This window comes from Watersipora subatra, chromosome 7 (assembly GCF_963576615.1).
Source record: "Watersipora subatra chromosome 7, tzWatSuba1.1, whole genome shotgun sequence".
NCBI classification, from domain to species: Eukaryota; Metazoa; Bryozoa; class Gymnolaemata; order Cheilostomatida; family Watersiporidae; genus Watersipora; species Watersipora subatra.
The window spans coordinates 61488776-61503764 of NC_088714.1; the positions used below are offsets into that span (position 1 = coordinate 61488776).

The 14989-nt window shown below is 33.8% G+C and overlaps 1 protein-coding gene across 1 annotated transcript; it reads right to left on the reverse strand.

The window, feature by feature from the left end:
* Positions 1 to 5500: 5500 nt before the first annotated feature.
* On the reverse strand, positions 5501 to 12295 carry LOC137400953 (sodium-dependent organic anion transporter-like). Its single transcript, XM_068087290.1, has 9 exons — positions 12226 to 12295; positions 10520 to 10722; positions 9593 to 9739; positions 8395 to 8569; positions 7960 to 8178; positions 6586 to 6669; positions 6205 to 6352; positions 5836 to 5983; positions 5501 to 5551 (listed from the first exon to the last, which is right to left on the reverse strand). The coding sequence occupies exons 1-9, from the start codon at positions 12293 to 12295 to the stop codon at positions 5501 to 5503; spliced, it is 1245 nt and encodes a 414-aa protein (XP_067943391.1).
* Between the last annotated feature and the right edge of the window lie 2694 nt (positions 12296 to 14989).

Here is a 14989-nt window from a genome sequence, read left to right on the forward strand (position 1 = left end):
ATGGCGGTGGACGTCTACGTCTCACAACAATGTTGTTACTGCGTTAAAACATTAGGGCATGCTCTCTACCAGAGTTTGGAGACGATCACGTTCTACAACTCTAAGCCATGCATTGATATTTGTTTCATGAGATTGACTTTGCTGCTTGGCTTGTTCTTTGATACTATGAAATTTATCTGATGCCATAAGTTTTCAATTGGATTGATATCTGGTGATTAAGCAGGCCAGTCAAGCAGCTGGAGTTCATTGCATGCAAACCAATCTTTCAAAATTTTAGCGGTGTGGCAGGGAGCAATGTTCTGTTGGCAAATCCATTTCTTGTTGTTTGAACCATAAAGATCTTTAGCTGATTTCAGAAGCTTGCCCTCCAGCACTTCCAGGTATTTTGCAGCATTCATGCGTTCTTCTTACGCATGAAGACGTTCAGGAAGTTTCATGAAAAAGTGCCCCCCGTTCATGACAGAGGTGGAGTGCTTCACGGTAGGCAGGAAACACTCCGGTCTGTAAGCCTCACCTTCGAGTCTTTTTACATAGATTTGGCCACAGTGATTTTGGGTGGTAAAGTTGGATTCCTCACCTAATATGACTTTTGACCACTGTTCCATGGTTCAATTCTTGTAATATTTTGCCCATTCCAATCATTTTCTCCTTTGTCATTTGTTAACAAACAGTTTTCTTTTTGGTTTCCTGCCCTGAAACCATATTTTATGATTGTCATTCTTATTGTGAGAGATGAGATCTGAGCACCAGTTGATTGCTTCAATTCGGCACTGAGCGGAACACTACCCATGAATCTGTTTGCTTTACATGTATGCACCAGTACAGTTGTTAGACGTAGACGTCCTCCGCCATCCCGTTCCTTCAGGTCCCCTCTCTCTTGGAACTGCTTGATAGTATAGCGCACAGTTGATACAGCAGCTCTAAACTCCTTTGCTATTGCTTTAAAACCTTTTCCTTGTTCATGGAAAAAGATTATCACACCTCACTGAGCCTCCATAAGATCTGCTGGCATTTTGAATAATACTGAAACTATGAAACTTATGCAAAATTTGCTTCTCTTTTATAGCAAGTTATTACAACTCCAAATTGTTCAAATATTTTGAATTTTACTCCATTGTCTTACAGAATGCTTAACATTTAGTTCAGAGTTAGAAATAATTGTCTCTGAAGTAATTTTAAACGGAATTGTGGGTAAAATATCAGAAGTAAAATGTTGTTTTTTATTGTTGTATGATCATTAGCTTTTTAAAATAGTATGAAAGCTGTGATTATATAAAATCATCATTGGTGAAGCACTTAAAACCTCCAAACACCATGTATCCGGGCCCAAGTTTTTGTTCATGATCACCATAAAAGGTATTCAAGTTATGAAGAAAAGATTTTACAACTTTATATATTAACTACATATAATCTATGAGACAAAAACTAAACTCAAAGTCAATTAATATCATTTGTTTTTATTGAACATTTAAAAAATTTCAAACTATGCATACAAAACAGTATTCTGTGATGACTAAGACATTGTTCTTGTAAGGTTGCATCAGGTTAACTCATTTCTCTATTACACCATGTTTGCTAGAATTTTCTATGGATCGGGAATAAAATTGGTGACAACACATTTTTGTACTTATCGCCATGGCTAAGACGAGCAGATGTTATGAAGGATAATGAGATAACATTAGACATGATAACTGTGACAGTAACATCAGAGCTGTTAGAATAACAGTATATATGGCTGTTACCGTGGTTGAATAACCTTTACTTGGTCAGTAAAAGTTCGGTGACGGTAAAAAGTAGAATGTGTTTTGTGAAAGTATCTACATCGTAATAAATTAAAAGTCGGTTAGTAAAATACGCATTCAAAATTTTTAAAAACACTCTATAACAATTTACTTTATAATAAGCGTGAAATCTGAAAAATACATTTTCAGATAAACTTATAAAAAATTAAAGCTTAAGAAAATATTTTAACCAGATGTCGGCTCGTGGTTGGTGAAGAGATTCTCTTGGCACAGAATAATAATGACAATGAGGTTCTACAGTGCAGTTTCAACTCCAATTGTTAAAAAAGCTGCCTTTCATTGTTGAAGGGTATAAATTAAGGAAAAGCGCAAGCAATCCACCATAATAGTGAAAAAACGTCAACAGTTTTAATATAAGTTTAGAGAGGACTAAATATTCCGAAACATAAGAAAAAAGTTTTTTGCTCAATAATTGTTTTTTAGTCTTATTCAATGATAAGACTATACAATGAGCATGAAGTCTACAAAATACAGGATCAAATAAATCCTGCAAAACAATTGAAAATATTCAAAGCTGATGTCAGCCCATGACTGCTGAAAGAAATCTTTCAGCAGAATAATAGTGACATTGAAGTTCTGCACTGCAGTTTCAATGCCAATTGTTAGAGAGTGTTGTCTTCCTTGTTTGAAAATTAATGTTAGGCAAACTCTGATCAATCCAACTTATCAGTAAAAAAAGATCAACAATTTTAATTTTAATTTTAGAAATGGCTAAATATTCTTCGACATGAGAAAATAGTTTTGTGCTCTATATGTGATTTTTTAGTCTTATTCAACAATAAGACTATATAATGAGCATGAAGTCTACAAAATACAGGATCAGATACATCTTATAAAACACTTGAAAATATTCTAACCTGCTGTCAGACCATAACTGCCCAAGAGATATGTGCTCGCAATCGCAAAATTACAATAGTTTTTGACCTAATCAAATCTATAGGTGTCATAATGGTAGCGAACTATGGCCACAACGAACAGAACTGTCGTTCTAGTTTGCGGTCCAAATTATGAAAAATATATTCCGTTGTTATAATAGATTAGGTTGTCAGGCCATGAAATAAATGGCCATTGTGCTCTACTTATTGGAACATGAAAACGTAACCTAAATTGTAATCCAAACGACTGAATTACTCTTTCATATTTCAGGATGTCCTCAGGTGTAAAGCCATGGCTACACGTCAAATAAATGCCTTGACAAAGCTTTAAAATTTTGCTGGTAATGTGTCATATCAGAATGATATTTATGTCAGCGGAGAAAAAAGTGGGGCATTTAAAATTGTCTAAAGCAATTGATTTCCAAATACATAAAATTTAGCGTTGCTGTAAGTACCTCAAATGAAATTTGATTAATCGTAAGAACAGTTTAAATGAGCTTTTATCAATCGACTACATCGTTCTATATCTTTCGTTTTTTCGTAACGTTTTTCTATCGTTGCCTGCCATCTTAATGGACAACTTTTATTGTTAAAAACATAAAACCTCTGCAATTAATTATTTTACACAATGATTTTGTCTGCAATTCTTTTATTTTAGTATCGAAACAACACCGAAAAATACTATTAATCAAGAGAATGATGATCGTTCTCCACAGAAATGGCGGCTTTTTTGAGGACAAGTGCATGTGCAAACAGGGTGATGCTGTCAACAAAACGATGGATAGACAGTGTTATTTTTACTTCAAACATATCACATACATTGCAGGTGATGAAATGGTCATTAGCTGCAAAAACCACAAATTAATATGTCGATAGTAGTTTAAGAATGCAGATGCAGGCAGAAAGGATGTCCTTTACAGGATCGTAGCAGTTCCTGATGACAAGTGCATTTTTCCTTAGTTCAGTGTCTCTTGTTTCAGTGAGTCCAATTTGAGCTGCAGTAACTTACTTAATCCTCGCTTTTTTGCTGTCATTTTCAGCAAATGTAACAACTTAAGTGGGGAACTGCACAATTTGGCAGGGATCAGGGTAATTGCTTAAAAATACATATTATAAAAACAGCTTGTATTTTTATTACTTTTCTCGTATGTTCATATTCTACTTCTCTATCTTATAAAAGAATTTGGCGGTTTCTTTCAGCACAATTAATATTCTTAAAGAACATTTTTTAGTCTTCAGAAAAATGTATAAATATTTTTTTACATTTTTGTTTTCTGTTTGACACAAGCCAAACAGGTTTTCACAAGCAGATACTTGTAATGGCAACAAAATGTATCTTCTGTTAGCTACAAATGATCAGCTAAAATTATTAGCCAATGTCAAGCGACGGTTTGCAGATGGGACATTCCAAATTATTCAATGGCATTTTCAGCAGCTACATGTATATACATTTTGATCATTTGTAAAAGCAGATGAAGACCATGTCTTAGTACCATCAGCTGTTGTTTTGATTTCTGGTAATTGCCAAAGAATAATTGGAAGGCGTATATTGATATTTTAAATTGTACTTTTTGAAGTCTGCATCTCACATATTACCTTTGTTGTTCCAACACTGTACAATCTTATGCATACATCTGCACCAATAACAATATATATACACGTACATACTAGTTTTTGCATGGTTATAATACTGTCTGGCTCGGCTACCATTTATGATTGTCATTCCTGCTACAGGCTGTGGTCGTGCAATAACTTTATTTCTGAAATGGAGCTTTGGATATTAATATACTTATTAAAACTGCAAGCTCAGTATTTACACTATATGCCACAGCCTACATACAATAAATTCCAAGAAACAAACTCCCAGTTCGTCTTCAATTTGAAAAGAAATTACCAAAAATTAATTTGTACATGTAGGTCAGGCTTGATTTTATCCTAGGTTGGTTGGCATATAATGCAATATTTTTTTGTTTTATTTATCAGTCACGCTTAATTTAGGTTTATAACTTGAATTTGTTTAAACAAAAGACATAAATTTCTATGTAGCTAAGTTATGAATAAAAATTACTCAAATATTAAATGTATTTGTAATTTTCAGTTCCCCAAAAGCAATCAAAGTTATTTTTCTGAACAAACTACTTCGACCAATTTGCTGATGCATTGCGTTTTCAACTGTTGTTGCAAAGAAGGTAGCGATAGAAGCACAACATTCACACTTTTTCTTGTGGCTCCTTAGAAACATAAGAGCAAATTTAATTCTGTTAAACCATATGACTGATGCTTTATTGCTTGTTATTAATAAAGTCAATATAAAAAAATCTAGTAAAAATTGAAATTGTAAAACTTGACATTATTTCTTCACAATTTAAACTAAAATATCTTGATAAGAAAAAAAATTAAGCCCAGCCAGAGACTAAAAACCACCTGCGCTGTCAAGCCACCAGGTGACTTTGTAAGCCACCAGGTGACTTACAAAGACAAAGTCACCTGCGCTGTCAGAGAATTACAAAGACATAAATAAAATTTATAAGCAAGCTCTGGCAAACTGAAAAAATGATACTTTTTAAGACAAAAAGGTATTCAAATGAACAAAAAATAATTTTACGAAAGTTAACCAACCAGCCAAATCAACTTTGGGAAAGAACAAATTTTGAAATGAAAAAGCTTCCTTTCATAAAAGAGCTACCTTCGTTGTAAAATATTTTCCAACTAAAAATCATTTCACTCTAGTTTCTTCGAGCCTATGTCAGTCAGATGATGCTGAGGCGGCTTTCTGAAAGGGCTCTTGTTTTATTCTCTACTTCCTCCTTCAAATCTTTTCTGCTAGAACTTTTCGTCATGCACTGGCACAGGATTGTCAATGCCGATCTTTTCCTGAAAAAGGCATTTAAACAGCTCGACTCCTGTAAACCCATGTCAACCATATAGCAAGCAGCAAATTTTAGTAGAGTAACTTTGGCAACAGTTCAACGCTCAAGGACTGAGTTTTGTCATTTCATTCAGCACAAGGTCAATTTATGGTGCTTTTTATGGTTCGCTAATGACGGCTCGTTCCAAAAATGATTAAATCAGCATTAGAGAAATTCACAGTTGCTGAGCCATTAAGTCAAAATTATTAGGTCGCAATAGTACAGACTCTACAATATTTAATGACTAACCCGATGTGTAACTTTTGTTACTTCTACTTGTTCTATGTTGTCTTCCTTGTCTACTTTTTTGTTTACTCTGTCATGGATCAGCCGGGCAGCCGCCATGAAAGGAAATGGGATGAATGTGCACATTATAATCACTATAGGAATAGCGGAGCTGTAATGAAAACAGGATGTGATCGTGACGGTAATTGCATCTCCATTTTTTATTTAGTAGAAGTTTGGTGATGCTTGGAAGTTTTATGTATTTTTAAAGCCGCAATCATTGTTGTAATAATTACGCAATAAATTTCAATCATAAAATGAACTAAATGTACAATAAAAATGAAGTTGACGAAATAAGATAAATCATGTTAAAAAGAATAGACATATTCTTACCTGATGTCAGCCCATGGCTGCTGTAAAGATTCTCTCAGCAGAATGATGGCGACATTAAGGTTCTGCACTGCTGTTTCAATAGCGATCGTTAGAGAGAGTTGCCTTCCTTGCTTGAAAATTAAAGCTAGGCAAAATCCAAGCATTCCACCTTAAAAGTGAAAAAAGCATCAGCAATTTTAATTTCAGAGTTATGCAGTCTTTAGCGCAAAAGTATAACTTTTTGCTCTATATTGAGCTAAAATAGCTTTGCTCAATAGTATAACAGACTGTTTATTGAGAAGCTTTCAGTGAGCATCCATGATAAATTTGAAAATATGGCAATCGTAACGAGCATCAAATTCTACGCAAATTTTAAAAGCATTCAGTTCGTTTTTGACTTACCAACGTAGGGTAAGAAGAAGCATGCGAGACAAAGTCTCACATCAGTGAAGATCATACGATACGCGTAGCCATTCACCCAAGTACCTACAAAGTATCAAACCAGACTTATACACCTTTTTCAAAAAAAGCAAACACCTTCATTCAGGTAAATTACTTTTAAACTCCTGGTCATAGACTGGCGCAATGGTAATATCCAGATTTGTCAACCAATTACCACAAATGGCAGTTGTCTCTTTGAACAAGGCCACTTAAATATGAGTTAGTCATTTTAGTGCCACTGGAGGGCGTTGTCTTCGTTTTTGCTGATATCTCCAGAAACTCTCATTTATTTATAATTGATGTCTTCAATTCCTGACTTAAAAATTATTTTAAAGGTTTTATTAATTGGTGTTAAACTTAGGATGATAAAATTATTTATCATACATCTATAAAAATATATAAGCGCATTTCCAAAGTCTTTTTAGATTAAATACTTATTACAAGGGTTATATTTTATAAACTTGTTTATAAAACAAGGCAATGTTTCATCAGGACCGTTTACCATCTACAAAAATCGTAAACATATATACATACATAAACTATTTAACCCCTGACCCGTGTTATTTCGGTTTCACCTCTGCACTGCTGGTGGAAAATTCATTCCTAAGTAAATATCAAATAACTATTTTCTCAACAAACTCTATATCATGCTTTAGAACAACATTTTACGCTAACTGCGAGTTTTGGTACTGTAATCGAACAGTTGCGTTGACATTAAATGTGGCTAATCTCAAAATAAGAGAAAAGATGACAATTAATGCTTATAGTCTTCTTTGTCAATCATTGGTTCTTAACGGAAATCTTCTGATAGAATCAAAAAACAACAAATTTAATACACTTTTATAAAGTAATTATTTGAAAATTATCTAAAGTCAATTTTTCCGCAATTTTATTAGATGATAAACTTAAATGTGAAGTATCATTTGAAATATAGTGAAAACCTTTTAAATACTGCTGAGGTTTTTTTTCCTGAATGTCATATTCAGTTAATTGTGCTCCTGACTAAGATGCAATAACATTACAGCAAAAACCTTTTAAAAAAGTAAAAAGCATATTTTTATATTGCAGTCACTTTTATAAATTAATCAAACAAATGAGATACTTGTCTGCTTCCAAATAAATTGTAGCTGAAGAAGCTTTTTTTCATAGAAATAAAATAAAGCTTTCTAAAAAGCAGTTTTAGCATTCATTACACTATAATTAGGTGATTGCAGCTGCAATTAGCTTTAAGTTTATCGTAACTTTATAAGGACTGAAAAAATCAGTATTTTTTTATTAAAACTAAAGGTGATTTTCACAACACAACCAAACAAAAGAAAAAAGCTTTAATCTTACCATATATCATGATGAAAAACATGGTAAGAAGAACGATGGCTTTCTGAGAATAGAGCAAAATCTTTGCAACTTTTGGAAGGAATCTGTTGATCAGGACGCCAATAGTGAGAGGCACAACAAGAAGAGCAAGTGTCTGAACTATGCCAATAAATGGCAGCGAAATGCCAGAGTCTTTGAGAATATACTGTCCAAGAGTGTACATCCAAACTGGTAAAAAGCCTGCAATATAATAAAAAAAATCAAATGCATAGTGCTTTTTCAGAACCTTGAAAAACTTGACAATAACTCTGTTTTACAACAAAGCTTATAGAAGAGCCTAAAAATTCAATTTGCTGAAGGAAAGTTTAAATTCAGGAATTTTGCTCTACAAAAATTCACAATCAGTGATTTAAATGATCATTTATATATTTCTAACATATTCAACTATATTTTTACCTAGTGCTGCGCATGTGCTTATGAATGTCATGGTAATGCTCAGGTCGACATCTCCATCAAGTACATAGATGAACATGTTGGAGAGGCCTCCACCTGGAGCAGTAGCTGAGGCAAAAATGCCTAACTTCAAGGCTGGATGAGCATCGGTCATAGCCAGTGTGATTAAAAAACCTGTCTACAAAATTAACAAGATTATTAGATGAGGCATCAAGGTTATGAAGGCAATGGATGAAGCAACCAAGTTATCAAGGCTAGTTAACTGTTCATTAAAAGGATGTTTCTCACTATATCGTCGTATGACGACGTTTTTCTTTCTGAATCGTAAGCTGGTAGCATTGAAAAAGCAACGCCAGTACATCAGAAAGGTTTGCAGCTTTCAAACTTGATATATTAATTCATGGCGATATTAATTCATGGTCGCCAATAGTGTGATTTTTTTTCTGTTCATAGTAGTTGCCGCGAGGGTAGTATATGAGTCTAGCACACAGAAATGCACTCGAGGTTTCTTCATGGAAAGTTGAAAATAAAAATGAGAACACTACGCCAGGGGGTAATTGCTGCTGCAAGTGCAGATGGGTTTGTGATAGTGCGAACATTGTTATCATTGACAATCACCGAATTATTGTAGCATCAGTGTCGATATATGGCAATATAGTGTCAACCGGCCTTTAGGTGGGACATCCAGGTTATGGAGTGGAGGCTAAGTTAGCTCTCAATGTAAAATCTTATATCTTATTTAATTAAAACCCATTTCCCCTGTACATTCACCACTAGTTCTTCCAAATTCTTTCAATGTTTTTAATCAAGGTTTTTGAATTTTAGACAGAAGATTGCCATAAAATCTAACATCTTGTTATATACTGTAAAAATTTACCATGCTGCAGGTGACTGCGTCATGGCAATTGATCAAAAAAAGCATACCAATAGTCGTTTTGTTGATAAGAACAAGGCATGATGATACATGAATCCTATCATTCGTTTTAAACTTTGAGACTACTTTATATTTCCCCTTTGAAACATGTTAAGGGAAGTAATAAATTGTGAATTATAACGATGAAAAGAATGAAGATATTATTAGATAATTATTCTGTTGGCTCAAGTCGGTTCCTAAAATAGTGGTTCAGGCCAATCCAAACAAAATATATTTCTTCTTCTGTTGCTACCATGCATTTTGAAATGTATTATCACGCTGACCTACCATGGGCATGAGAACAAATTGGCAGACTATTCCAATCGCGGGAGCAACTGGCTTTTTAAGATATCCCTTGACCTTGCCCATTTCTAGGGAAAGACCAAACGTGAAGGTGGCAACGGCGGTCAGCACCATTATACCAATACCATATACCTGCAAGACAAACACAAATTTACTTTAACCCTGTATTCATGTAGAAATTGCTAAGTAATGTAAGTTTCAGCTAGTGCTTCTAAGTAGTTTAAAGAGGAGCTTGAATGAAACTTTACTAGATTTTATCAGAAAGAATCTTGATATCAGAAATTGTTCAGATCAAATAAAAGTGTAATTATAATGTCTATAATTGCAGAGAGACTGACAGAATAGAGGCACGTAATGGTGCAATTTTATTGCAATGGCCGATATCAACTATCACAGCTAGTGACGTCATTTCGGCCATAGTTTTTCTGAGCGATTCAACCGTAACCAAGTTTTGTCGATTGTAATCCTAAACAATCCTGGCAGTCAGATCAACTTAAACATTTAAAACAACTGCAAAAAATGAAAAATATCAAGTTTCTGATAAAATTCACTAAAGATGTTGTGAATTTAAGTTTAATGATATAAAGCTTATAATAGTTGCTAATGATGAAACACCATAGTAGAAAAATAAACTCAATTTCAACATTAAAAACAGAATTAAAGAAAAAGTTGACTTATAAAACTGCCTGATTTTACCAGCTAGAAAATTACCCTTTTAATAGCGCATCCAAAAGATCGCATTTCTATATGATCCAATCCGAATATAGCTTAACATTTTCACCGCTTTCTGATTTAAGAGTTCGAATACAGTATAATGTAGTATTCTTTCCCATTTTCACCTGCAGCTTTGAACAGAAAATTAGACAACCGGATGAGTGCAGCTCTTATTATAAGAGAGATTATGTTCTCTACCTGATCAGTAATTTGAAACGGAGGGCGGGTGACTCCAACAGAGTAGTCTAAATAATGTTCCATGGTTTCATCATCTGTGAATCTAATAGTAACGAACCCTAACATTGTCGCGGCTAGCGTTTCATTTACACCAGCTTCCGTTGAATTCTCTCTACATGGGACCGCTTCAATAGTCTCAGGATACTCGAGGTTCCTTTCAGAGCCTGAAAAATAATAATTACTTTTAATATAAAATCAGATTTCATGCTTACCTGTCAGCAGTGCCAATCCTGCATTTGTAAATTATAAGTAATTTATTTAATCTTTTGAGCAAACAAAGATCAGGAAATTAAATATAATCAACATGTTTAGAGTACAGACAAAAATAGTACAAAGCCAAAACCAAAATGTGTGTAAGCAGAATCAGAATAAATTTCAAATCGGCTCTTGCACCCTTCTCTCTTTTGAACAAAACTGAAATAAAACCACCTATGTCTATGTTATTGACCAAAGTTGGCCTCTCTGCTTGATATTTTCATAAAGCGTGAAGAATAAACATCGACCCAACCATTCATAGCCTTGGAAAGGTAGATGATTAACTCAGTTGGTTAGAATGTTAGTTTCATCAGCTAAAAATCATGAGTTCTAGTTTCATGCAAAGAGATCTTTTTTCAAAAAAAAGGAGAGGCTTTGGGTAAAGGAGCTGAACGGCTCAGTTTGTTAAAACATCAACCCAGCTAGCCAAATTTTGCTTGTTGAAACTTCGTAGTGACCAGTATATTGTTATATCAGTTACATTAACACAAAAATAAAAGGCTTTGACATCTTTATCACACCCATTATTTCTCATAGTTTAGCTTTGATTCAAAAGTCACTTTTTAGTAATGATGAATTTGAGAGTCTCGTGAACAAATCTCAAATAAAGCCAATTTTAGATAAAATTTTCTGTAAAAATTCTAATCTGTCTTATTGTGACCACTCATATCAACAAACTAAACAAGTGAATTACCTCTCAGTATTCCAATCCAAAAGCCTTATAACTGAGTGCTAGGTGTCACTTGGAATACTCAGGGTAATCCTTTTTTATTTTAGTCATTAATTAGCTGAATCATAGTGATAGCTTTCAATCTTTTTTTGTTTATCTTCTGTGCTATATCATCAAGTTAAATTCATTAAATATCAAACATGCAGCAATGAGACAAATTATTCATATAATATTTTCCAAAATATTCAACAACGTAAACATCTTACGCGCAACATTTTTAGTATAGTGGCACAGACTTTCAATCCGAAAGCTTTAATTTTGAGAAAGAGTTGGATTTATGGAAAAAAATGAAACATAAATAATACAAATCAAATTGAAAAGCAACTCAATAGATGAAAAACATGTTATGAAGGTTTTAATGAAAATTACGCTATGTTCACTATGATGTCCAAAGTTGACAAATGATAACAAGTGACCTTTCGGCTTTTATAATCTTTGAACGTATTTCATTGAAGAAAACGTTACCTATATTGTAAATTTTTAAAACCGCATTCATTACACGCAACCAACTAAAGTAATAGCACATACAGTGCTTGAGAAGAATTTACAACATTTCATGATAATCCCCGTAAACCAAGTACGAATGACCACTATTTTTAGTGCAGCACAGAAGTTTTAACAACTCGTCAACTGTTATGCTGTACTACTTCCCAGAAAGTCATCGTGTAATAAACCAACGTACCTTCTGTCAAGATTAGCCTTAGATTCACTTCAGTTTCATTAACAGCACAATTGAGGAACTTGAGATCCATTGTTCCCTGCCTATTTTCTGCCAGTGTATAAAGGTTTATTTGCTCAGCAGCACTCCTAATACGTTCGTTTTTGGTTTTCTTAGGCGTGACTACTAGTTCCTTACCACATACCACAAATAGTTCAGTAAAGCAAAGTGTTATAATGATAAGCTGAACCATTTTGAGTCAGGAGAACGTCCATGTGCCCCACCGCATTTTGAAGCTAAGCTTCTTATAGCTCCGAATTGTAATCTCAAGCTGCCATTGGCCAATTGACAATGGCATACTAAGCTTCCAAAGTAACCATTGGTTAAAGTGCTCATAGAAGCTTGAAACCTAGTAAAGAAACATTGAACAGCCAGGAAGATGAGTAGCAGTACCATCAGGCATCATATCATTATTAAAAATGACCACTATATATTTAGAATGCTGTTTCACTAATTTTGCTGGTTGTTTTTCAAGTTTTTACTTACATAAATACATTGTGTAATTAGAGATTAGGTATTTTTACTTCAAGGATTGATATTGGAACATGTGCATGTATCTGTACAGTGGTATGGTACTAGTTACTTGTTTAGCTTATTAAATTAAAGGTTCATCGATTACATGATAATCTTGTTCATCAGTGCACTATGAAGATGCAATCACATATGAACACACGCAATACTCCAGAATGAAAAATAAACAGAACTGAGTTGTTTTTGACACGACTAATTTGCTCGGAGCTGAATAGGATTTTCTAATGCCAGTCAGATAGCATGTAGATGAGTGTGTAAAAAACAGATTCTCAAGAACCAGAAGGAGTTTTGGACCCAAATGTTTTAGTGACCTTGGTGCTTTAGTGACCTTGATGCTTTGGTGACCTTGGTGTTTTGGTGACCTTGAGGGTTCGGTGACCTTGGTAATTTGGTGACGTTGGTTATTTGGTGACCTTGGTTATTTGGTGACCTTGGTGATTTGGTGAAAGGTGCAGAGCATAATTATATTCAAGAAGTTTGATCAAACTGCAGAAACGCATAGTTCTTATGCATTAGATAGACAACAGACACCCATATAATATAACAAATTCGGATTTACTAATATATATTTAGATTCAGATATAGATACAGACATAATTGTCTGCCACGGATCTTGATAATTGTGTGCTAGGGCATAGTTTTTTAAACTACCAGGACAGATGGCTGTGATGAGCCATTTGCTTACACTGCAGCACTACAGCTTGCAATTGAGATTTTTAACAATTTATTTATATTATTAACATTGAGTAGGCTTATACTAATACAATCAGAATCGGAACCATATCATGATGTGTATGCTACAGTTATGTATAAAGGCAAAAACAGCGCAAAAAAGTGTGCAAACAACCTTGCAATGTGCAAACAAGATATGTTTGATATGTTTTTGATATGTTTCTTAGAAGGAATGGAGTAAATGCGAACAAACAAAAGTTCTGACGATTGAATTTTCTGGTAACCAGAAACTTATGGTATAAGAAACTGCTCTATAACTACACGGAAGATAGTAGAGATGTTGAGCGAATCATTATTCTAAAAAGTGTCTAAAATATTTTGTTTACAATTCAAACAAAAGAGCAGATTTTCTTTAGTAAAACTTTTCCAATAACAGAATGCTTAGCAAGCTAAAGTTAGCAACAACAACTCTTTTTTATGTATTGAAAAAGATCTGAAAAAATCATTAATTGCGTGAAATCAATTAAAAAAGAGACTTCCTCCTGGCAACTAACACTCATAAATTCTGTAACTATTGCTAGCAGCAACAGAACTTAACAAATTATTTTTTGTATGTTTTTTATCATGTTGTTTAGTATGTCACGTGTTGAAGAATTCCGTCTGTTGCGAGCAAAATCAAATAGAATACTTTGCGTTGCTAATTCTGACTATTAAATTTAGTATAACAGCACAAAAATGCTACTAACTAGTAGTTACACTAATAGTATACTGAGAAAGTGTATTATTATAGTAAATATGCTACAAAAATGCCGATTCTCTTTTAGTTTGTTAGTTGAGATCAAGGTAAGGCAACTATAATAGTACGGGATAGCATAATAACATACTAGCCACAAAGGTTGTACAAAGAGTTTGAATAAAGCAGTTTTACGTGTACAAAAATCATTTAGCATGTTTAAAAGTGAACTTCCATAAAATTTTAGTTGACTTTATCAGATCATAGGTATTGTTATTTTTCTATTATTCGCAATTTCTTTTGTGTACGAGAGGATTTGACTGCCAGGATATTTCAAGATTAAAATCAACAAAGCTTGATTGCGATCAAAACTCTCAGAAGAAACATATGTGCGGAATTGCATCACTAATTGCTATTGTTCCTGTAATTGATTCTAACCAAGGCTACTGATAGTCTGTGCAAGTTCATATAAAAGGACATAAATTTTCAATGTATTTGTAACCACAACAAGCCGCTACCAGGTGGCATGGCTTGAAAATAATTGCAAAGTTACATAATATACAGATTCCCGCTCTTATCAGATGTTATTAAATTTGGTTCCCAATATATTGACGTTAGTCAGCGTTTTTCTTTCAGCGTCCATCGTCAATTATGTGAACTGTGAACTAATGGCATCAACAATGCATCGCAGGACTCATCTGGAAAGTTTGTTGCTGTCAAACTTTCTCGATATTTTGCCAAGCAACAACGACTGCTTTTCAAAATTTAACCATTTTGGCGATGGTAATTCAC

Excerpts from the sequence above, each read along its gene's own strand:
- LOC137400953 (XM_068087290.1), bottom strand. The coding sequence starts at position 12,295 with ATGGATCTCAAGTTCCTCAATTGTGCTGTTAATGAAACTGAAGTGAAT. Across the intron at positions 9,740-10,519 it reads CGTTTCAAATTACTGATCAG|GTATATGGTATTGGTATAAT; the intron begins GTAGAGAACATA and ends TTTGTCTTGCAG. Across the intron at positions 8,570-9,592 it reads AATTTGTTCTCATGCCCATG|ACAGGTTTTTTAATCACACT; the intron begins GTAGGTCAGCGT and ends TTAATTTTGTAG.